Source organism: Acanthochromis polyacanthus, chromosome 4 (assembly GCF_021347895.1).
Source record: "Acanthochromis polyacanthus isolate Apoly-LR-REF ecotype Palm Island chromosome 4, KAUST_Apoly_ChrSc, whole genome shotgun sequence".
NCBI lineage: Eukaryota > Metazoa > Chordata > Actinopteri > Pomacentridae > Acanthochromis > Acanthochromis polyacanthus.
Window position 1 is genome coordinate 2,002,722 of NC_067116.1, and position 25,662 is coordinate 2,028,383.

The window sequence follows — 25,662 nt, forward strand, 5'->3', positions numbered from 1 at the left end:
GATCACATGATCCATCAATAACTGCAGCTGTGTTGTGTTTGTTCTCTCCATCAGATTCCTGTCAACTCACAGTCGACACAAACACAGTACACAGAAAACTCAAACTGTCTGACAACAACAGGAAGGTGACATTAGTGAAGGAGGTTCAGTGGTATCCTGATCATCCAGACAGGTTTAACTGCTGGGAACAGCTGCTGTGTAGAACTGGTCTGACTGGTCGCTGTTACTGGGAGGTGGAGTGGAGAGGAGAGGTTTATATATCAGTGAGTTACAGAGGAATCAGAAGGAAAGGAGACAGTTATGACTGTGTGTTTGGACGTAATGATCAGTCCTGGAGTCTGATCTGCTCTGATGGTGGTTACTCTGTCAGACACAATAACAGTAAAACATCCATCAGGTCCTCCTCAGTCTCTCACAGAGTTTCAGTTTATGTGGACGTTCCTGCTGGAACTCTGTCCTTCTACAGAGTCTCCTCTGACTCTCTGATCCTCCTCCACACCTTCAACACCACATTCACTCAACCTCTCTATCCTGGATTTGGGTTCTACAGGTTCTATTCTGGTTCCTCAGTGTTTCTGTGCTGAGTTCAGTCTCCAGAGTCTCCTCCTGTCAGAGAAACAGTGTTGAACAGATAGTTGAGTCTCTCCATGACTCTGTCCCTCACAAACATGTTTTCACATTCATGGATTAAATCTAATCTTCTTCCTCTTCAAAGATGAAGTTGTGATTCTTCCAGGAGCCAAATGTGGTGTTTGCGTCTTTTTCCAGTCAAATGTTGAGAGTGAAAATCAGGATGTGGTGTTCCTCTGACGCTCACTTGAACTAAAAGCATCTGAGCTGCACAAAGTGTGAAATGAGAGAGGAAGCAGTGAATCTACAAACTGCTGACAGACTTTCACACATTATTGTCCAGAGAAAATCAGGTTTTTGTGCAAACAACTGTGCAAACTCTGTTTTATAATCTAATATTGTTATTGTATTCATTTGTTCCTTTTTTCTTTTTAGAACAAACAGACATTTAAAATCTTTTCCTGTAAAAACATCTGATGATTATTTAGCTCACAGAGTTTTAAAACCTTCACAAAGCAAACAGAAATCACACAAACATCCAGTTAACACGACGTGTTTTCATCTGAATATTCTTTCTATTCAGTCATTCTAGTTTCTTTTATGCACTTTAGTCTTGAAGCAATGAGGACAAACCTACATTATTATTAAATCTCTCTTTTTATCCAACAGGAAATCTAAATTCTTCCACATATTTTAGACTTTCTCTGTAAAAACAGGACAAAAGAAGCTGCAGAACTACAGAAATATGAATGTAAAAGCTGAATCAGTCTGAAAACTAAACACAAAACTAATCTGCAGCGTTTAGTTCTGATAAATAATCAGTTTTTTACAGATTTCTGCTGCTTGGTGGACTGAAGGAACGGCGCCTCCTGCTGGAGTCTCAGCAACAAGAATTAAATCACATGTTCTGAAAATGAGTGAAATGATTCTTAGTTTGAACAGGAATAGAATAAAAGAGCAGGATTTCATGTTTTTTCTCAGTGTGTCGACCTCTTCTACCAACAAAAATCACATTAAAACATGAGAGAAGCAGTTTTTGTGTTTTAAATTCATAAATATTTTGAAGAGAAGGTTCTGAATAAACTGTGGTTAGAAGAAACATTTTAGCCGCTAACGTCCACGATATTAAAGATTACAAACATCTGCATCACCTGTAATGTTAACAAACACACAGATCAATATTTACATATATATCAGAGATGTTAAATATTTATCTCTATATACCGACCAGCCCCCCCTGCCTACCATCCTGCCCTTGGAATGAATAGTTTTGTTGAGCAGCCTTTGAACTGATCTCTGGTCTGTTCTGATGTTGGACTTGTTTGTTCCTCAGAGCTGCATCAGACTGTTCTGGACACTTTGTCTTGTCCTGTTAGTTCACTTCCTCCTGTTTCATCAGTTTCTTTGTTCAGTTTATCCAGTTTCAGGTTGTTTTTTTCTATGTTTCCTCTTTTGAACTTCGTTGTTTGTTTTTGCAGTCGCAGCAGTTTTGTTTGTTTCTGGAATGAGTTTGGTTTATTTTCTCCTCAGTCCAGTTTGAACATTTCTGTATTGATTTAGTTCCTGCTTTGTTTAATAAAGTCCTTTTGAATCCTCGCTAGTGTCCACCAGTTCTGCCCCCATGACGTCTAAATCAAAGGGTCAGAGGACGTGGTGGTGATCTGGTGATTATTAAGGATTGTTTCCACTTCACAGAGCAATGTGTTCAGACTACAGACAGACCCATATGGTTTTTTCAGGGCCGATACCGATTATTAGTCATCAAGGAGGCCGATAACTGATATTTGGAGCCGATATTCATTTGCAGTAAAAGTGAAAATATTGGCGTCAAAACTTTGATTAATACAAACTCCAACACTTAACTTGGTTTAAATGCCTTTAAGCACATGTTTATGAAACAGCTTTTTACATTTGCAACATGTTAAAGGTTGTTTTTTTATCTTAGACAACAGACATCTTGGTTTCAAAATCCTAACAAAGTGCAGGGAGCTCCCAGGCTCAGCAGCATGTCTCAGAAAGTTCAATGAAAAATTCAACAAATAAACAGCTCCCCAAAGTTTTCTACAGTAAATAAAGTTTTTCAAAATTTCAATAGAACTGAAATGTTATTTTATCTTTCACTGTCTTTGTTTTAAGTTCAAAGTGCAGGGAGTTTCCAGGCTCAGCAGCATCTCTTAGAAAGTTCACTGAAAATTTAAATCAATAAAGAGCTTCCTGAAGTTTTATAAAGTAAATAAAACAAAGGTAAACTATAGTTCAGTTCAAATAATAACAACAAAACATTAAAGTGCTCTAAGAACTGGTAACTGAAATAATCTGAAATAAATAAGAAAATAGAAAATAAATAAACAAATATAAATTACTACAGAAAACTACAGTTCAATTAAAAACATTGATGGTGCTACAAGAACTGGTCAGCGATCTATTTCTTCTTTCTTTCTGACATCTTTTACTTCTTCCGTTAGTGTTGAGGCAACGTTCACTTTTGTGTTTGCAGATGTTGAGTTACTCTGGAAGCATCATCATCAAAAAACCAACAAGCACATTCAGACTGTTGTCCAGCTCTGGCTAGTGGCTTCATCAATATCCAATGAAAACACATTTATTGAGCTTTTCACAAAGACTTTTCTTCAATGCTGCTGCTATGCCATGTGTACTTATGGAACCAATCTGCTGGTTTGACACGGACACTTCTGACAAAGCATTTTGATCTTCACACTGTTTTTTACACAGATTAACGAGTGGCTGAGATCTGGTGAACTACAAGTCATGTTCTGCAGTGAACGAGCACACGCGTGTTTTTAAATCACAAACCCTGTCAGTCTGATGTCGGTACCTCAGCGATGGATGTTGGTCCCTGTAAACGAGAAAATAAAACCCAAAGTACTGATAAAGTTAAGGTGGAAAGAAATTATGATCAGAAGTTTGTGAAAAATATGATTTAACCTTCTATTGGCGGGTTCCACACACACTTGCATACTGTCCTACACATGCTAATTAGAGTTTAATATGTTCTTCACAGCTTTGTTTTACGTCAATTACTTTATTTTATTCTCATTATTTTTGCAGGTTTTGCACCTTGTGGGTGGAGCAATGATTCTAAAGATGTGAGGGGACTAGTATTTTGTAGTTGTAGTTTTTTAGTTTTCCATTCCATTGTAGTACAGTACTCTGTTGTTTCCCTTCAAAAATATACTTCAAGCTACTTTCTGTACATTTCTGCTACTTTCTTAGGATACAGAAGTACCAGGCTGTGGGGCATGCCTTGATAATAACCCTAGGAAAAGAGTTTATTTGACCATCAAGGGAACTAAGAAAACAGACTTTCTGTAGGGTCAGTTGGGGGCGCTCTTTCCAAAAATGCAACGTTTGCCAGTGTAAAGTTGCACATTAACCCTCTACAGGTAAAAAACAACAACAAAACACATTTTTATGATTTTATATCATTGAAAAATGGCAGGTTTGCTCAAAACACAGTCACTATTGTGTATTTTGGGGTGAGAGCTTCCAGACAAAGTTCTTTTTGCCTCCTAAAAGTAGACATTAACTCATTTCAGACTAAAACATGAGCACCAATGCAGTTTAACACAACTTTAATCAACAGATTTAAGCCTGAAATGGAGAGATGATGCCCACATTAGTTTGGAGACAAAGTCAACACTGAAGAGGTCATCCGAGCTGTGAGGAGAATATCACAGGAGCTGCAGCCTTTAGAGAAGAAGTAAAGCTTTCTGTTCCCCCACTGGATCAGAATAAGTGCTACAGAAAGTCTAGAATCATGTAAATGTTTGAATTGCTGGATAGAGAAAGGTTTAATGCCACTGAGGGGATGTCTGTAAATCTGGTCCTGGGATCTTTCTGCATGGAGTTTGCATGTTCTCCCTGTGCATGCGTGGGTTTTCTCCGGGTACTCCGGCTTCCTCCCACAGTCCAAAAATGTGCTGAGGTTAATTGGTTACTCTAAATTGTCCGTAGGTGTGAATGTGAGTGTGATTGTGTGTCTGTATATGTAGCCCTGTGACAGACTGGTGACCTGTCCAGGGTGTCCCCTGCCTTCGCCCGAGTCAGCTGCAGGGGTGAAAGTAGTTTTAAATTCTTGCCGGAACTCTTACCATTATGTCGGTCGATGCTAGCCGCTGTAAATCCTGTTGAAAGTTTTTCAGCCAATCACAAGAACGTGTGGAATTTCAGGTGTAATTTATTGCTCGCCCCGTCCCGGTGCAAGCGGCGCTTTGTTTGCTTCTATTGACTAGTTGTGGAAAATGTCCCAGTGCAATAAATCATGATCATCACCTATAAATCACCTATTTGCTATTGGCTGCTACATGCCATAGCAATCGCTGTATTACGGAAAGTAGACACGCATGCGCACTCACGTACTGCTGAGTGAACTCCGGTCGATAGCAGGCAGCCGGGCGGTGTACCCATAGATACCAGTGGGAGAGCGGCATACCGGCATGGGATCTTTTGCCGGTCCGCATTTCCGGACTGTTCCGGCTTACTTTCACGCCTGGTCAGCTGGGATAGGCTCCAGCCCCCCCCATGACCCTAGTGAGGATAAAGTGGTGTATAGAGGATGGATGTTGTAAATCAGAGGCTGCTGGATTATTATGAAAAACACAAGACGTTATTTCAATACAAAAGAGAAATATGAGCTTCTTATTCCAAAGGTCTACTTACTTTATTCACAGAAGAAGATTACATCTGCAATATTTTGCTGTATAATTGATTGTGGTGTCCCTGTAGGCAGTGAATCAAAGTAGATCAAATGTTTGCTTTTAGCTAAATGTCCAGAAACACAACAGCATCCAAACACTTTTCAGTACAGAATATTTTCACCTGTTAATTTTAATTGTTAGAAATGTACTGGAAATAAGGATCTGCAAACTAGAACTGTGAAAGGAACTGAAATTTGTTGAAATATTCCCAGTAGATGTTTGTCACTTGATAAAAGACAAAGAAACTTCAAATCCAGATTGAAATGATTTGATGAGAGGGAGATGTTTTCCCTCAATGATGTGTCTCATTTTACAAGTAGCTTCTGTTTTATTCTACAAAGTAACCTACTTCTACAACTCTCAGAGAAATGCAGTGCAGCAAAAAAGTGCAGAACGACTTGTAGTGTAATGGAGTAGAAGTACAACACGGCACAAAGTAGAGGGAAACGTCAACAGGCATCTAAGTATTTCTAAATGTAGTCATCTTCCACCAGTGTTCACTGCAGGCTGATCCTCCAGATGGTGTTTCCTACGCGTCCATCCGCTACAAGAAGAAGAGCAACAGTGAAGCCCAGGTAAGCTCTCTTATTTGTTACCACTGCTGTGTTGAAATCATCAGTCCTGTGGCGTCAGCCTGTCCACAACGCTCTTGTTCTCCAGTGGATGAACCCAAATGTTTTGTCAGTAGTTGTGTTTCTCTGTTTGTCTCCAGGTTCAGGGTGAAGATCATAGAGATGATACAGTGACCTACAGCACTCTCAGCACTTCCTCCACCTCTGCTGGAGCCTCCACTGATCCCAGGAACCTCTACGCCTCCATCAACAAGACCAACACATAAGAGGCCACAGTGTAGCTACATCTCTGATCATTACATTTGTTTCACACTGATAAATTATCGCTTCAAGCTTCTGATTACTTCATACTAGGATGGGACATTTTTCTTTGCATCTCAAAGCTTATAAATAAAATGATCATTTATCTGATAATCAGTTATTTAGTCTGTTTACTTTGTTTGAAACATGATATAGAACATATTTCAGTTACTTTCTATGTTGTAGGGACATCACATGCAATACTAACATGTTTTTCCGTCTTTTTCCAAGAACTTAACGTTTTATTGTTGCTGTAACACTTTGTTGTCCACTAGGTGGTGTAGTAGATTCACAGTATCAAACTCTAAAAGTGGATTCATGTGGCTGCTTGCTGTGCACAAGACACAAAAAGGAATATGATGTATTTTTAGAAACTAACTTCATTTCACTGATGTAAATTTAGTATTTAATTTGTTCAACAGACTGGATTTAATGAATCTCATTCCTCTATTTGAAGACACCTGCACAGGCACATCCTCACCGTTCTCAAAGCGCCACCAATCCAACCTTGAAATATCTCTCAAATAGCGAGCTAGATACAGGAAAGTCCCCCAATATTTGGACAGGGACACAGTTTTTGTCCCTTTGCCTCGGTAGCCCACCACAGTGGAGTTGAAATGAAGCATCAAGATGTGATTAAAGTGCAGACATTAGTTTGGATTCAAAGGCTTCAACCAAAAATCTTGCATTCACCGTTGGGGAGCTAAATACATGTTTGACACAGTCGGTCTAATTTCACAGCCAAAACCAGGCTATGGTGAGTGTTTAAGCTTACAGCTGTTATTGCTCACTATGTAAGAAGTTGTTGATTAAAAAATGTCTGAACACTGCAGAGGTGTGGAATCACTTCTTTGTAGTTGGCTGCACCTTTGAAAGTCATTTTTTCAGCAGTAGAAACGGGGTTGGTCATTTTTTATACAGTTTGAGCAGAAATCTGGTGAGTTTTCATGTTTGTTTTACATGTATTTAGAAATGATTGATGTTGGAGTCATGTTTCTCTAAAGGAAAGAGTGTTGTAAAGGTGAAAAGAATCAAATAACATCAGTTTCCACTCATCTTACACAAAGGTTTCTCTTACTCCAAATAAAGGACTTTAAATGGGAACAATTCTTACACATTTCCACTTTTACTACATTTTGCTGCTGTATACATTTTAATGCAGTCAATGTGATTTATTTTTGACTAAAACTGAATATCCCCCGTGGGCCGGGGGGGGTCCTCCGGGGGGTCCGGTCCGGCCCTCGGGGTGTGGAGATTGTAGAGGGGACGTTGTCTGTGGATTGTGGATTGGTGGAGCTGTGGGTTTGGAATCGTTTCTAGACCGTGGCGGGTTGCTTTGGTCGTGAGGTGCTGGATTCTTCATTGTTCTTTTGTCGCTTTGTGTCTCATTTTTCTATTACTTTGTCTCGTTTCGTGTTTCCTTTTTTGCTCGCTTGTGTTTTTTCGTTTTATTTTTGTCATTTTGTATTTTGCTTTTGTCAGTTGTGTAATTTTTTTTCTCATTTTTTGTTTCTTGATATTTTGTCTGTAATTTTTTGTCTAATTTTTAGGCTCTTTTTTGATTTGCTTTGTGTCATTTGTCTTATTTTTTGTCATTTTGTTTCAATAAAAACAAACAGAATATCTGAATGATTCTTCCACCTCTGTTCATCATCAAATATCTGTCCTTTAGTCAACATTACTCTTTAAATGTCAGGACTGATCCCAAAGGCAAAATATAGTGACCTGTCCAGGGTGTCCCCTGCCTTCACCTGAGTCAGCTGGGATAGACTCCAGCCCCCCCCATGACCCTAGTGAGGATAAAGTGGACAACAAAGAGCCCGGCTGACCCCCTCCTTCTTGTCTGTATATGTAGGCCTTCATGTGTGAGAAATGACGCTTCCCTCTAATCTACTGGGTTTGTACAGACACAGTTTTTATTTTTATATAACAGACTGAAGGAAAAATTGTAGGTAATAGGTCATTTTGAACCAACATACAGAAGGTCACCCTTTGACCCCAATTGAAGACACACAGAAGCACACCAACTGCTCAGACAGACAACTATTTGCTGATAGAGCAACAATAACAAGGTTAGATCTGCCTCTTTTCTCTCTCAGACAGTAGAAACCCTCCAAGGACAGAGAGACTCCTCAGAGTTGATACTGGCTTTGTCGGCATATGCGGTCCTTGCTGTATCATTTCTCCTGAACTCAGTAAAGCATTTTTCTCTACATCAGTCATCTGTGTCTCCTGAGTGTTCCTGAGTTCACTTCCTGAGGTTCCTCACCAGACATCCAGAAATTCTCTAACAAACTGGCGTCATGAACAGGATCTCCACACAACAAAGACTGGTAAGTGTGCAAATTTTAATACATTTGGCAACCTACCATGTCTGAGTTTGGCGAGATTATGCACCTGTTAAAAACTTTCTCACCAAATTTAGAAGTAATATTACACCTGCGATCGTCAGATAGCCAATTTGGACATTGAATGCTAGTCGGCTGCCCCATGAGGCGAGTCCGGCGCCTTACGCATGTGGATTTCAGTTAGATGTTCAGTGCATTTTTAGATACAATTCAACTACCTAAAGTAACTGAGGAACAAAACAAGATTCTCATATCAGAAATAACTGAAGTGGAACTTAGAAAGGCCATCTCTGAGTGTAAAACCAGCAAAGCACCAGGACCTGATGGGTTTCCCTCAGAGTGGTAGAAAGAGATGAAAGACCTCGTGGTTCCAATCCTGAAAAAAACATTGAATTCTATTATTCAGAATGGAATAATGCCTCCATCCTGCAGTGAGGCGTCTATATCCCTAATAGTTAAGGAAGGGAAGGACAGAATGGAAAATTACCGCCCTGTAAGTGTCCTCAATCAAGATTACAAGATATTTACACATATTCTTTCTAAAAGGCTAGAGAAGATACTGCCTGAAATAATGAGTTTAGATCAGACAGGTTTTGTTAAAAAGAGACAATCGCAGGATAATATTCATTGAACTTTACAAATTATAGATCATATAAATAGAAACCAAACTGAGATGGAGCTTATCAGCCTTGATGCAGAAAAGGCCTTTGATCGGGTTCATTGGCAATTTCTATAGAAAGTTCTGAGAAACTTTGGATTTGACCAATCATTGATAAAAGTAATTCAAACACTATATAAATGCCCAAAAGCAAGAATAAAGGTAAATGGAGCACTTTGAAAAGCATTTGAAGTCAAAAGAGGAAGCAGACAAGGATGTCCAAGCAGTCCTTTACTGTTTGCTGTTTTTATGGAGGCACTGAGTCAGGGCATGACTCAAAGTACAAGGATCAGAGGAGCTGAACTGTTTGGACGAGAACAAAAGATTTCACTTTTCACGGATGATGTCTTCATTTATTTGTCAGAACCAGATTCTTCCTTTCAGTATCTCCTCTCATTCTTGGAGACATTTGGGTCAGAATCCGGTTAGAAGCTCAATATTGCTAAAACACAAATACTTAGTTTGAATTATAAGCCCAGTCAACTATTGACTGCCAAGTTTGATTTAAACTGGAAATTGGACTTTATAAAGTATCTTGGTGTTAATATTCCAAAAGATCTGTCTAAATGATGTGATATTAATTTTAAGCTGCTGCTTCAACAGATTCAGAAAGATATTAAAAGATGGGACCTCATACCACTGTTAAATTCTGATTCACGAGTAGATATTGTAAAAATGAATATCCTCCCAATACTGCTGGATTTATTCCAAACTCTTCCAGTTGATTTCACAGATAAGCAATTCAACCAATGGGATAAAATCATCTCCAGATTTGTGTGGCAGGAAAGAAAACCAAGAGTGCGCCTTAAAACTCTTCAATTAGTAAAAGAAAAATGTGGCCTAGCCTTACCCTGCTTTAAAGATGACGACATTTCATCTCAGCTTAGAATCTTAGTATGCTGGTGGAACCCAGAATATCAAGCAAGGTGGAAAGAAATAGAAATGAGTATTTCCAAAGGCTGTCCAATACAAGCCAGACTGGGGGACACACAGCTTATAAAGGAACAGATACAGCAGAATAATCAGTGGATAAATGTTGCATTAAAAATCTGGTTACATCACATAAAAAAATCACTTTCAGGAAGAGATCAAACTGTTGCGCTGGGCGCCCTATGATAATGATTTTACACCCAGTAAAATGGATGTCAGATTTAAAAAGTGGATCGGCCATGGCTGATCATCAAACTGTTCTTATTTTCTAAAGGGAACACTAAGAGACTTTCAGTCCATAAAGAGAAGGCACAGTTTACAAAACAATGACTTTTACAGATATCTCCAGGTACGTCACTATTTCTACACTTTTAAGCCCAGGGACTCTGTTTTTGAAACACCCATTTTAAAAACCTTCGTGAAAGCTTCCTCAGAGGATTCAGACCAAACATTCATTTCAACAACATATAAAGACCTTCAAGTGATCAAGAAAATGAATGCAGATTATATTAAACCAAAGTGTGAAAACGATGCTAAAAAAGTAATGCTGGAAGACGTCTGGCTAAAACACTGTGCTTTCCAGTGGAAAATCACAAGCTCAAACTCTTGGAGAATCTTTGGCTGGAAAACCATTTGTAGATTCTTTATTACCCAGCACAAAGTTCTCATTACCAAGGCACACACAGTTGTTGGAGGAAATGCGGCACACGAAAAGTAAAACACTATCATCTGTTCTGGTCTTGCCCGTTAATACAACCATATTGGAAACAGATTGAAAAGGAGATAAAAGACATTTTGAACATACAAACAACATTGAATTGGGACGAATTAATATTGGGCCGACTGTACTCCATAGACAGAGATTTAGAGATCAGGCTATTATTTGGTATATTGAGTCTAGCCGCCCGTAAAGCAATCACCAAAAAATGGTTGAACCCATTACCTCCAAGTGTTGATGATTGGTTTGATATAACATACAGAATCTTTGTCATGGAACCAATAACCTTACAGAAGAGATTACAAGCTGATCAATTTGACCAAATCTGGAAGAAATGGAAAGAATATATTACTCTTAAAAACCAGGATTTGTCTGACCCTCTGTTAGAATACAAATACATTGTGATTGTGAATTAATGTGATTGTGATGTAATATGTATCGTACACACCTTGTTTTTTGTTTTTCTTCCCTTTTGTCCCCCCCCCCATCTTTCTGCTGTTCTATCCATAAATGTGAAAACAAAAAATTTAAAAAAAAAAAGAATGTGTATCCGTCTATTGTTTGTTTCCATTCTTGCTGGTGTGTGTGCATGAGTGCCGATAACCATGGGTGCTTCACAGTCCAAGATAGATGACACGCCTCAAAGCTCCAGAAACACACAGAAAAAGAATATTTCTACATCCAAAAGTAAAACAGATGCATCCACACATAGTGGTCCTGTTAATGATTGTGTTCCTTGCATGATTTTGTGCAGAGTTTTGCAGTGATATGTGGTTCCGCATCCATTCTTATGTGTCATCCACTCTCTGTTTCTGACGGTTCTGTCAACTTGGCTAGCATTAGCCATCGTTGGGCCCAGCTAGCACTAGCCGTGGAGCTTACTTTTCGCTAGCAAAAGCAAAACAAGCTTCCTTCCGACAACGGAGCATGCCACCACTCACCTCTCCACCTGGCCCCTGCGATGGCTGTTTTCGGCTCAGTCAAAAAGTCGCCGAACTGGAAACTAGGGTCTCCCTTCTCCATCAGATCGGGGAAGATGAGCGCCTCATTGACTCTTTGCTAGCGCAGGGATCCAGCGCTCCTGGAGCCGGAGGAGGACCCCTGGACGTCATGGACCGGCTCGCCCACCGGGGACCAGTGGGCACCTCTAGGAGCCAAGCCCAAGTCTCTCCGGCGCTCTACTCCGGGGCAGCCGGCCCCATGGCGCCCAGTTCACCGCCGCGGCGGATCACTGAGGCTCTCACCACCCTGTCCTCCTCCACCAGCCCAGGATATCTGCCTGTCAAACAGGTTTGCTGTCCTGGATGAAGAGGAATTCCCACCATTGTCTCATGACTCGCTGCGGCCGCCCGGGCGAAGAAGGTCTGCTCCCCCCTCGGGACTGCACCGGAGCACAGTTTCGGCAGCGGCTCACTCTACTCTACGAAAACCGGCAGCTTTTGTGTTTACCCCACGGCCAAACCCGACTGCGTCTGGTCCATCCTGCCCTATGGTTCCCAGGAGCAGGAGCCCAGGAGAAACTTTACCAGACCTTGGGATGGCCACTCAGCCCGCTCCGGTAAAGGCCACCGCCGAAAGGCCACCGGATGTCATCAGGAGTCCACATCGTCGGGTGATCATCGGAGACTTCACCGTCAGACATGTGAGGTCTCGCCTCTCCACCACGCTGTGCTACCCTGCTGCCACAGTGAATGACATCGCCACCAAGGTCCGCGAAGTACTGGAGGCACACCCCTCTATCAAAGCCGTGGTCGTTCACGTGGGCGCAAACGATACAAAGAAACGACAATCAGAAATCCTTAAAAATGATTTCACCCGGCTCTTTCAGGCCCTAAAACAATTTGATGTACTCACTTTCATCTCTGGTCCTGTGCCGACTGTCGGCCGCGGGTTCGGCCGCTTCTCCAGGCTCCTGAGCCTCCACACCTGGCTCTCCACCGCCTGTCGCCAGCACGGTGTGTTTTTTATTGACAATTTTAATCTTTTATGGGAGCGCAGGGACGCTTTTAGACAGGATGGCCTCCACTTGAATCCCCGTGGCGCCTGGCTGCTCTCCTCCAACATTCACTTCTCCCTCAATAACCACATGGTCAATCACCATCCACCTGTTCAGCTCGGATCATTATCACTCACGTCACTACCACCTTCTTCTTCACGTTCCTGACTCCTGATGCCACACGATCCTGGTACTGTCACCATCACTCACAACACAACTGGCTCCACCTGCAGTCTCACCGCTGACACTCTCTACTCATCGATTTCCGTCATCATCACAAACAGAAAAAGTATCAGACCCAGTTGTCGCAGCATCAGAACTATAAACAAGGACAATCTCGCCTTCCCACCACCCATCACAGATCAAAAGACAGCAGTAACCATAAACATGGCACTTTTAAATTCACGCTCTCTTTCCAGTAAAACTTTTATTATTAATGAGTTGATTTTAGATAACCATGTTGACTTCTTGTTTTTCACTGAAGCTTGGCTGGGGGCAGATGCATCAGCAGTTCTCGCAGAGGCCTCCCCACCAAATTTTAACTCTGTGTTTTCATTAAGGCATGGTAGGAGAGGTGGTGGCACTGCACCAATCATTTCTGGTTTATTCTCAGTTAAAGAAATTTTATTTGATCAGTACACCACTTTCGAATACCGTGCCTTTACTTTTAACAATCCCTCAATTTTATGCATCACAATATACAGACCACCAAAACAATGTGCTGCTTTTAACAATGAATTCTCTGAGTTTTTAACAATAATTCACAGCACGTATGACAGGATCATTATTACTGGTGATTTTAACTTACACGTAGATAAGCTGCCAGATCCTATGTCTAAAGATTTTATTGATGTTCTTAATTGCTTGGATTTTAGACAACACGTCACACAGCCGACTCACGGCAGGGGACACACTCTGGACCTGGTCATTAGTCACGGTCCTCTGTCCATCAGTGTGTCCTCTGTTGTTGACTTGGCTGTGTCCGACCATTTCTGTGTGTTTTATAGTCACTGGTTTTATCCAACAGGAGGCCCCTGTGAGAACTGTGAGGAAGCGCTATTTGACTTCTGAAGTGGCTGCAAATTTTTTAGACATTTTAGAGAAATATCCTCCGGCTTTTCTACCAGCTCCCTGCGATTTTATTGTTGACTATTTTAACTGTAAACTCAAGTCAAGCCTCGACTCAGCTGCTCCCTTTGTAACAAAACAGATACATATTAAAAACATACCACCATGGAGGACTGAGGAAACAAAAACACTGAAGAGGAAATGCAGAGCAGCGGAGAGAAAATGGAGGAAAAACAAACTGACAGTAAATTATCAAATATTTCGTGATCTAGTAAAAACATACAACAGTGCACTTAAGCAAGCCCGAAACAATTACTTCTCAAAACTGATTGCCAGCCACAAAAACAATACAAAATTTCTTTTCTCAACCATCGACAAACTACTTAACCCCACTTCCAATAATTATAAGGGCTTCATAAGTAACACACTCTGTGAGGAATTTGCAGTCCACTTCGGAAGGAAGACAGAGTCGATTAGATCTCGCATTTTATCAAATCTGAAAACTGCCTCAACTTTTACTGCTTCTGCAACTCTGTCTTTAACTGAGGAAACACTGGACAGTTTTGACCTGGTTGATGCAAGCACATTTGGTGGAATTTTATCCCAAATGAACCCAACAACCTGTCTTTTAGATCCCATCCCCACTTAATTTTTTAAGACATTTTGTGGGCATCTTGAAGACGAGCTTTTAAACGTCATGAACTGCTCCCTTCAGACAGGGGTCTTCCCTGCTGCTTTTAAAACGGCAGTGGTGAGACCCCTTCTGAAGAAGACTAATCTGGATCCTGCTATTTTTAATAATTACAGACCAGTATCCAACTTACCATTTTTAAGCAAAGTTTTAGAGAAAATTGTTTTTACTCAGCTGAATGCTTTTTTAAAAAGACACAATATTTTAGAAAAATTTCAGTCAGGTTTTAGGACGAACCACAGCACAGAGACGGCTCTGTTAAAAATTGTTAACGACCTCAGGAGTAATTTAGACTCCCATAAACTTTCTGTTCTGGTGCTACTGGACTTAAGTGCAGCCTTTGACACAGTAGATCACCCAACTCTTTTATCTAGACTTAAACACCTGGTCGGCCTCTCTGGGACTGTTTTAAAATGGTTTGACTCCTATCTCTCTGACAGAAGTTTTCTGGTAAGTTTGGATACATGCTCATCAGATGTCCACAAAATGAAATACGGAGTGCCTCAAGGCTCAATTTTAGGTCCCATTCTTTTTAACTTATACATGCTGCCACTTGGAGATGTCATCAGGAGACACGGAATCAGTTTTCACAGTTATGCTGATAATACTCAACTTTACATTGCCGTGTCTCCTGATGACACAGGGCCAGTCGATGCCCTTTTTAACTGTATTTTAGACATCAAATCTTGGATGGCAGAGAATTTCTTGCAGCTCAACCAGGACAAGACTGAGGTTTTAGTTATCGGCCCTGAGGCCAAGAGAGAGAAACTTTTATTAAAACTGTCTTCGCTATCTTTTAAACCTGCTGGTTCTGTAAAAAATCTGGGCATCATTTTTGACTCTGAGCTTAATTTCATACCTCACATTAAACAAGTAACTAAAACAGGTTTTTACCTTTTAAAGAATATAGCCAGAGTCCGCCCATTTCTCTCTCCAGCAAACACAGAGATGTTAATGCATGCTTTTATTTCTAGTAGAATGGACTACTGTAATGCCCTGCTTTCTGCTTTCTCTCACCTCCAATTATTGCAGAACTCAGCTGCACGAGTCCTGACGAAGACCAGAAAGCGGGACCACATTACACCAGTTTTAAAATCACTGCATTGGCTCCCTGTGTGCTTCAGGGTAGACTTTAAAATTATTCTAACAGTTTTTAAATGTATTAATGGTCTTGGGCCTTCATATTTATCTGATCTACTTTTACCTTATGAACCCTCACGGACCCTCAGGTCCTCTGGCACTGGCCTTTTAACAATTCCCAAGGTGAATACAGTGACACATGGCGAGGCAGCTTTTCAACATTATGGCCCTCGCCTGTGGAACAGCCTGCCAGAGGACCTGAGGGCTGTAGATAACGTAGAGACTTTTAAACGCAGGCTCAAGACTCACCTTTTTAAACTGGCTTTTACATAATGCTTTTATTTTATCTTAATGCCTTGATTTATACTGTTTATTCCCTGGTTTTGCTTTTATTTCGATATTTATTTTATTATTTTGTATACTATATTATTATTTCACTATTTTAGTATTCATTTTACTATCTATTTTACTATTTATTTACTATTTTACTATTCTTTATCTTTTAGTAGTTATTTTATTCTTCAATTTTTAGTTTTTACGTGTTATTTTTAACACGTCTATTTTAGATTCCAGTGTTTCCTCAGTGGGGAGCCGTCTGCATCTGGGGCTTTGGCAGGGCCTGGGCCTAATGGTCCTGGAGCTGGCTGGCCTGTTGGGCCTGACGGGGCCTGCTGCTGCCCCGGGTGCGGTCGGCTCTCATTGATGGTGTTTCCTCTTTCTGGTGCTTCTGCTCTCAGCCAATACACACTATTATTTCTTTTACAATAGTGTGCGTGTGCGTGTGTGTCTGACTGTCTGCGTGTGTATGTCTGTGTGTTCTTAGGAAGTATGCTGTGGGGCAGGGTTTGGGAGGGATGTGAGCCATTGTCTTTTTATTGTTTTTTATTGTTTGCTTTTAAATTGTTAAGCACTTTGTGCTACTTTTGTATGAAAAGTGCTATACAAATAAACTCTGATTGATTGATTGAATGATCCTCAGTCTGAAACATACCGTAAATGGACTAAAGAGGAATGGCCACATGTTGGTTCTTTTGATTCAGAGAAGCTTGATTTTGCTGTATCAAAGCTAAATCCACATTTTGGTGATCCACAGTGGGATCTTGCATACATGTGTGAATGTGTGAAGATCTGGTTTGACTACGCAGAGGAAAGAGGTGCTAAGAATGGCAGTGACAAGCGGTGTGAATACGACTGAATGATTTAAATGCCATCAAATTACTGCAGATTAATGACTCATCACTTCAGATATGAGTGGCCAGGTTCTGTTTAGCCAAGACAGGTTTGTCAGTGTCAAGACTGGTGCTCTTCCTCAAAATAGAAAAGTCAGATTTCAATCAAATTTTGAGGCTACATTCGTTCCTAGTTTTCATGTCTAAATTTCATGTTAAATTTGTTGAGGTGTCATCTTCCTTATTACTGTCACAGTATCGCTCACAGAGAGTAATCTGCTGAGAATCCAAATTAAGGGTCAAATATTGGTGTCACAGATAAAACTTGTTTTTATTTCTGACTAAAGTTACATGAATCTAAAAAAGAAATTAAAATTTTGGTTTTCAAACCACGCTAACGACAGGGTTAAAATGGCCTGATGCTCTTCCTATTGTGCTCTATTCAATTCGTAGCACAGCGAATTCAACCACAGGACTGAACCCCCATGAGGTTCTCATGGGACGGTCCACAGGAGCTGTGACCCCACACAAGACCACTCTATTGTGGACTGAAGAATATATGACCGAGTGTGTGAAATAAACTAAAATAAGAATAACTAATATACTAATTGACTAATACCATAAGACGTTTTCAGTTACAGGTTTCTGACAGGCTCCCTAAACCACCGAGAGGAGCCTATTCATCCTTTTCAGTGTGGTGACTATGTACTAATTAAGTCTTTGGAAAAAGAATCTTTGTCTCCCAGGTGGAAAGGTCCCTACCAAGTGCTGTTGGTGACACGGACGGCTGTAAAGGTACAGTGTTAGATAAAAGTTTGTTCATGGTGACGTTTCACCTGCGACAGCGGAGTGTCGATATTTACTCAACCGCTAGAGGTCGCTTAACGTCAAAACGTAACACTCGGTCGTAATACGGGCGTGTACAGACGACCTATGTGGTCGTTTTTTGTTTGAGGACAGGCTCGACCAGCCACGGTCAAAAAGGAGGGGTCCGGGCAGGAGTGATGTGGAGGCTGATTCTACTCCTAGTGGTCCACCACCATTCCCCACACGGCGGAGAATCGAGAGGTGCACCTGGAGCATCTCCTGCTGGACGACGTCCCTATAAACCCCCTGTACCTGATGCACTCACCGGTGCAGCCCCAGCACCGTACACGTACACTGATACACGAAGACTGGAGCAGAACACAGAGACAGTGGACTGCTCCTCTCACATAAACACTGATAACTTGCAGAGACACGAGAAAGGAGAAATGGACTCTCTGGACTCGGATTCTGGTTATCAGCCTACAAAGAATGGGACGAGAGAGATATCCTTTTTCTGCTCCAATACAAGGTGTAAGGAAAATGATTGTTTTGTCTATCCAGGTTATGATTCGGAAGGGAACTGGACCTGGAACATCCTAGACCTGGATCTGGTAACGGTATCTAAAATGCCCTCTCTGTTACCTCACAAGGTGAATATGATGAAGGTTGAAGTTGTCAGAGTTGAGCCTTTGACAGGAATACCTGACTTATAGTGTTTTACTGCAAAAATCCTCAATAGCAACCCTATGTGAACTGAATTTGCACCAAACTACAGGTTGTTTCCTTTTAATGATCACAGGTGCCTGCCAGCGAAGGAAAAAACCTCCCCTAAACAACAACATGCTCGTATCGGTAAAGTAATGCGTTCTGTGTCATTACCTGACCAGTTACCAAGCAAACCTAAGGAGAATTCTGCAGTAAAGCTTATGCTAGGTTGCACTCATGAATGTAATATAAGTAAATGCTGGGTGTGTCAACACATGCATAATTCTGTGCATTCTCCTATGTTTACACCGGTTCCTTTTTCTTTAGCTGATTACAGAGAAATAAACTGGAATGATATAGGTTCAAGGATGGAGAACGGTTCAGAGGACTGCTACACCCCGACCTCCTGTTAAAAACACTGAGTTTTCTAGGTACCAAGAAATGTCAGAATGGGTGGTAACTGAGGTCAACACACAACACTGGCCTGCTGAACTCAATATATGCAAATTGCTGAGAATCCACTCTGTGAAAATCATCAAATCATCAAATCAAACTTTATTTATATAGCACCTTTCATCCATTTAAAATGCAACACAAAGTGCTTCACAAAATAAAAGAATAAAACAACAGAGAGAATAAAAAACACAGTATAACCAACTATATATATATATATATATATACACACACACACACACACACACACACATATATATATATATATATATATATATATATACACAACACACAATATATATACACATGTGCTCACACACACACTCACAAAACACACACACACATACAGACAACACGGTGCTGAGACAGGGCAGGGCACTGAGGAACCATGTGGGGAAACACCTATGGGAGCCCTCCACACCTAGATGCGCCACAGCCCACAGAGAGCGCCGCCACAGAGACCACCCAGACGCCGATGGGCAGGGGCAGACCCCGCACTAAATGCAGAGCCGCCCCAGCCCCGCGGGCCCAGGAGGCCTCCAGGGCAACGCCCCCCGCGGGCAGACCGGGCATACATCCCAGTGTGGAGGCCTCCCATGAGGAAACACTGAAGCTAAAAACTAAAAGACTAACGAGAAAGAAAAAAAAAGCAGGTATAATGCATAAAAATTAAAAGCTTTAAGAAAGTTAAAAATGTAGAGATAAAATAGACAAATAAATAAATAATAAATAGTAAATAATAAATAAATAGTAAATAAATAATAATAATAATGAGGTTTTAAGATATAATACTGATAAAATGCAGAAGTGCAGAAGAGCTATAAGAATATAAGAAGTAAAAAAAACATAATAGAAGAATTAAAAGTTTAAAAGAAATTAGTTAAAAGCCAAACCAAAAAGATGAGTCTTGAGCCTCCTTTTAAAAACATCAACAGTCTCTGCAGTCCTGATGCTCTCCGGCAGGCTATTCGATAGTCGAGGGCCATAATGGCTGAAAGCAGCCTCCCCGTGGGTTTTTGTATTAACTCGAGGAATAATTAAAAGTCCATTGCCGGAGGACCTCAGGACCCACGAGGGCTGATATGATAAAAGCAGGTCAGATAAATAAGAGGGCCCAAAATATACACTGACCTAGTCATAAAATATAGAACTTCATTAGCACTAGTCCAAACTAATTGCTCTCGCTCTCAGATTGAAGTTTCTCCATGTGTTCTGCAGCCCTACACCGTTTCCATATTAGTGGATGCATTGGTAATAGTTCAACCCTGGTTCTGAACACATGATGTCAGAGTATTAAATGTTAATATTCACAATTGTTCTGTTACCATCTCAAATGCTGATACACCGTTGAAGAATTGTGATCAATATTTGCCCCCTATTCAGGTTCACGAGTTACAGAATGTGTCCCTGTGTTTTAAGGGTGTGGGTCCCCAACCAAAGGAGCTACTAGGTAAAAGCAGCTGCATCGCTGAGGTACCTGTTGTGTTAAAACAAGCTCCACTGCTGCAGAGAGTGTATTTAGTTTGTGGTGAGAAAGCGTATAGCTGTATGCCTTACTCACAGCTAAATGGAGTTTGTAACTTAGCTTATCTCGTCCCGTTAATTAGAGCAGTACAAACTCCTGAAATGGCCTTGCTTCATAATACCCAAAGTAGGACCAAGAGAGAAATCACCACGAGCCAGCAGGTGTGGGGTGTAATTCTCCCCTCATACGGTGTTTTCATATCACACAGAGAAGTAAACTAAAGAACTGGAGAGTCACCTGAATGCGTCCAGCCGTGCTATAGTGGCAGTGTTAGGATTTTGGGGGTGGAGAACCCAAGCGCAGGCAAACAGACAGACTAAAGGTGGGAATGAAAAAGGGTTTTATTTCATGAAAATTCCAAAAACACAACTACAGTGACTAGAACTCGGACAGCTGGGCAAAAACCAAATGAACTAAGGTTATGGTGTTACAAGGCTCAATACAATCTAAGCAGAGGGGAAGAACTCACACAACAACTCAGCTTAAATGGCTGAGGGAACAGGTGAGTGAGGTGAACTGATCAGCTGATGCCAACTGAGGGCAATCAGCAGACAGAGCCAGAGGACGAGTGACCGGGAGAGAGAGAGAGAGACAAGAGGGAAGGCTGGCAGACAGAGGGAGACAGAGACACACAAGACAAAAACACACACAGAAGGGCAATAATAGGGAAGGGCAGGAAAAGTGGAAAAGGAACAAAAAGGCAGCAGCAGAGGCAGAATCCTGACAGGCAGAACACAAAGAATTACAGGAGGTTAAAACTGTGGCTCTGCAAAATAGAATGGCCCTCCATCATTGTACTGGTAATTTCACTACTACTTGTTCTCACTTGTTTTGTTCCTCTGCCAAATCCAGCCAAGACCTTCTAAAGGCAACAAAAGGGAATGCTTCTGCACAACTAGTCACCTAACCTCAACCCAGTTGAGCTGCTTTTCATTTGCTGAGCACTAAATTGAGTGCAGAAGGCCTCACCTTCTCTCCTGCACACATATTTCTGCTCATTTCTGCTCCCTAATTGAGATGAATCAGTGGATTCCACCATATAATACAGACTGTGATAATGGTGTGGAAGACAGCCGCAGCTGGGACCGGGAGTTTAACAATGAGTTCCTACTGATTTAACATTACAAGAGAATGGTTTTAGAATCACAGAATATAATCAAATACTCATTGATTTCAGAGAATTTTCTCATTTTGTTTCCTAGATGTGCTGTTTTTACACTGATCCACACATTGCATTATTGTGCTCTTTGGAGTTGCGCTGATCTGAGAAATGGGAGGGTCTGCATCGTTCACACTGGTTGAACTGAACGAATAAAAGATGATTTAGACCAGGTCAGTAAGAGGGATGCAACAGCTACACACACAAACACCACAACATGCACACACCTCACACACACACTTAGTTACATCTACACTGCACTACCTTTACACGTGTGTTTAAATAATCAATATAGTGTTGTTTGAATTGTTTTCATTTTAATTTTGCTAAATCATGAATAATACAACTTGCCTGAATACCTGAATTTTCATGGAATGATGTCTCTGTGTAAAACTTGACGTGAAATGATTATTTTTTGTAAAACATACATCCGTTTAATTACATGTTTGCAGTAGGTTTGCTAGTTTAATAGAAAGAGAGTTTTTAAGCATTGAATTCCATGTATCCTTCATTTTTATCCCTTCATGGAGCTAACCTCTCATTACGTCAACAGATTTTTACTTTTCTCTCTTTTTTTTTTAGCATTTTCTTCCTCAAAAGTATGAATTAGTGTTAAACAAATCAAGGGTATGTGACTATTAACATACTATTAATAAATAGGTGTTTGCGGTTTGGTGACATTTTGAGTTAGTTTAGATGATTGAAATTTCAGTTTTTTGAACCGTGTGTAATTACAGGTATAGCAGATGTGACGAATTACTCCAATTTTTTAAACATATTTAATTTTCAAGATGATTTAAATTTATGTGTATTTTATGTGTAATTTTATTGTGTATTACCATGACTTTTTAAAATGAATTTTTACCTTTTGAATATTACAGAATCAATTCTGAGGAGCTCTCTGGCCCTGGGTTTCCCCACACTTAAAATGTTTCCTTTTACTTGTAGTCTAGGTTTGATGTTACGATCAAAAAGGAGGGATTTGTGAAGGAAAAATTGTAGGTAATAGGTCATTTTGAACCAACATACAGAAGGTCACCCTTTGACCCCAATTGAAGACACACAGAAGCACACCAACTGCTCAGACAGACAACTATTTGCTGATAGAGCAACAATAACAAGGTTAGATCTGCCTCTTTTCTCTCTCAGACAGTAGAAACCCTCCAAGGACAGAGAGACTCCTCAGAGTTGATGCTGGCTTTGTCGGCATATGCGGTCCTTGCTGTATCATTTCTCCTGAACTCAGTAAAGCATTTTTCTCTACATCAGTCATCTGAGTCTCCTGAGTGTTCCTGAGTTCGCTTCCTGAGGTTCCTCACCAGACATCCAGAAATTCTCTAACATTTTCTATCAGGAAAACATAATACTACAGTTTACAGGTAGATAACCAGCGTTATTTTCACAATAAATGTCTCATAGTGTCAGAATATACCATGGTTGGGGGTCCAGATCAACCCCCACAAAACAAAATGACCCCCTAGGGTACATAAGGGTTCAAAAACTATTCAATATTTATTTGTTTTTATCTTTAAATAACAGCAATATATAAGTATATTTTTAAATATTAAAAGTAACAGTTTTTTAAACAATATTTGACAATAAATCCTCTGTTGGACAGCATTTTTTAATGTACAGATATTTAGCATTATTTGAACATTATCTGGAAAATATTGATATTTTTAGTTGATTTAAATGCAGTAAAATTGGACATTTTTAGAGTCACACATTGTAAAATGTATTATTTATAAAAATACAGATTTGGACATTATTTACAGCTCTGGTGTTTGTTTTGTTTTATCTTGATTTCATATTTTTTCTGTGATTTTACAGAATATTACCTGTAATTTACCAAAAACTCAAATCAAAAAATATCCAATATTTATTTATTTTCTTTCAAATAACAGCAAAGGTAAAATAATATCTTGAAATATTTTTTAAAATAACAGTTCTAGAAAAACATTTGACAACAAAATTCAGAGTTTCACTGCATTTAAATGAGTACAATATATATACATTTTTACTGTTATTTGAACATTATTTGAAAGAAGAATTATTTATATTTAAGAAAAAATGATAACTAGTTTTTCAGCTGTCAGTTTGATTATTTTTCCTGTTTTGTTAAATTAGAAATAATATCTGTTAAGAAAAAAGAATCAATTTACATGTTGACAGTTAAAAATCAAATAAAGCAAAACAAAGTTGTAAATAATGTCCACATCAAAATAAATAAAAATCTGCATTTTTATTTTAATTAATTTGTTCTTTTACAACATGTGACCATAAAATGAGACTTTTACTGTTTTTCAATCAGCTGAAATAAAATAAAAATATTTTACAGATATTTGCAGGTAAATTTTGTTTTAAAATGTTACAGGATTTGATTGAGTTTTACAGTTTATTTACAGATTTTATTTATTATTTACAGTGCAGGGAGGAAAAGGAAACCGTAGAATTAGTTTAAAATCCAAAAAGCAGCAGTGAGGAAGTGGAGGATTAAACCTAAAAATGTTCCTGATGAAGAAAAATGAGAAGCAGGAAGAGAAATTCAGATTGAATCCATCAGTGTTTGGTCAAAGAAAGTCTGTAGCTGCTGGTAGATTTAGAATGAATAAAATAAAGCTTTAAAAGACAGAAACAGAACAAACCTGCTGTGTGTTCGGTCCTTGTTTCCAGGTTTCATCCACAGTGTTTGTTGTTGCTGTTGCCGTGGCAACATTTCCCCTGCTGTTCAGTCGGACACACACACTTCTGTTACACAACTTAAAGCTGCACCTCACAAGAACACAAAACATAGTTTAGATTTTTGTGCTTCAACTCGTCAAAGCTGCTCAACCAGTTCTAAAAGTTCAACAAAAAACACCCTTTTGTTTCATTTGTGACCAAATATTTCACAATAAAAGCATTTTATTTGTTTTATTTTGCATTATTGTGACATTCAGCTACAAATAATTCAGAAAATATCACTAGTTGACTTCTGCTTCATTAACTTTTTTGTTATTGTGCTCAAAAATGAAACTTTCGACGACAGCTTCAGGTTCTACATCTACAAGTAAAGAGTCATGAAAAGAGATTTAAGAACAACTTTAAAAGCAGATGTTAGAACATGTTTATGATCAGAGGTTCCAGTCTGATGTTAACTTACAGTAACTTCAGCTACAGTAACGTAGGTCACTGCTTTAGATGTGATGATGTCCAGATGTGGAGAAGAGGACAACCAGCTACTGAGATGCAGGCCCGGACTGGCAATCGGGAGAGGCGGGACTTTTCCCAGTGGCCTGCCTCCTTATTGGCCTGCCTGGACAGGTCAATCTCGGACTGGCAGGCCAATGAAAAAAGTTGATCGGCTTTTTGGCAGACAGGCCAGAGACAGCAGCGCTCGAAGCCTTACAGAGTACACGCCCACCCTCCTGTCACTCACACAAGCAAGTGCTCTGAGCTCTAAATCAGAAGGATAGGGATTGGTCAAAGTGACATTTTTTTAGAAGAAACGTGCCATGATTGGTTAGTTGCTTTATGGTCCGCCCCTTCATAGCGAGAACGGGGAAGCATGCACTACAGAGCGGTGATATGAGAGTGAGGCGACACAAGACAGTGGAAGGAGTGAAGATTATGGAGCACCCTTAAGTTTACAAACGGTCGTTCTTCTCACAAATGCATCATCAGACTTCAAAGGCCAAAATATAATAAAAATGTCTGGCCCAAATAAGCTCCACAGGTGTCAGGTGGGTTGCAGGAAGGCCTGAAAACGTTGAGACCCCCTCTTCAGGTAGGATAGGCAGTTGACTTACAATTTTCAGTTATAAAATGAACATTGGTGTTTGCATATACTATTATCTATGACCAGCTGACATCTAAATGATTTGCTGACAAAATAATATATATATTTTTAATTCCACATGTTATATAAATAATAGGAAAAGGAAAACATTGGAAAATTGGTGAGGGTAGTGAGAGATTACAGAAGAGAAAGTACTGGACTGTATGGAGCTGTCGTTATGGTTGTGTTTAATAGACTTACTGTCTGTTTAGTAGTGTTGTAATTGCTATAAACATAAACTGAAAAAGGCATATTTTTGGAAGGAAAAAAAACCTAAATTTTGGTGCATTATCCCACGTGACACAACCCTTGTGGTGGCGGAAGTGGCCTGACTGATTGGAAACTCTCCTGGCCTGAATTTCTTTCCCAGTCCGGCCC

The 25,662-nt window shown here is 40.0% G+C and overlaps 1 protein-coding gene and 1 long non-coding RNA gene across 3 annotated transcripts in view; one reads left to right on the top strand and one right to left on the bottom strand.

Moving 5' to 3' along the window:
• The window catches only part of LOC127533519 (NACHT, LRR and PYD domains-containing protein 12-like), a 204,279-nt gene extending 202,113 nt beyond the window's left edge, over positions 1-2,166 (top strand). The window contains exon 18 of the mRNA XM_051946703.1: positions 55-2,166. Coding sequence (XP_051802663.1) covers positions 55-584 — 530 coding nt within the window. The 3' untranslated portion in view covers positions 585-2,166. The remainder of the gene's footprint in view (positions 1-54) is intronic.
• Positions 1-24,413, bottom strand: part of LOC127533549 (uncharacterized) — a 217,560-nt gene extending 193,147 nt beyond the window's left edge. For both annotated transcript variants that reach the window (XR_007941288.1, XR_007941284.1), the window contains exon 1: positions 24,113-24,413. This is a non-coding gene — a long non-coding RNA (uncharacterized LOC127533549). The remainder of the gene's footprint in view (positions 1-24,112) is intronic.
• Positions 24,414-25,662: the final 1,249 nt, after the last annotated feature.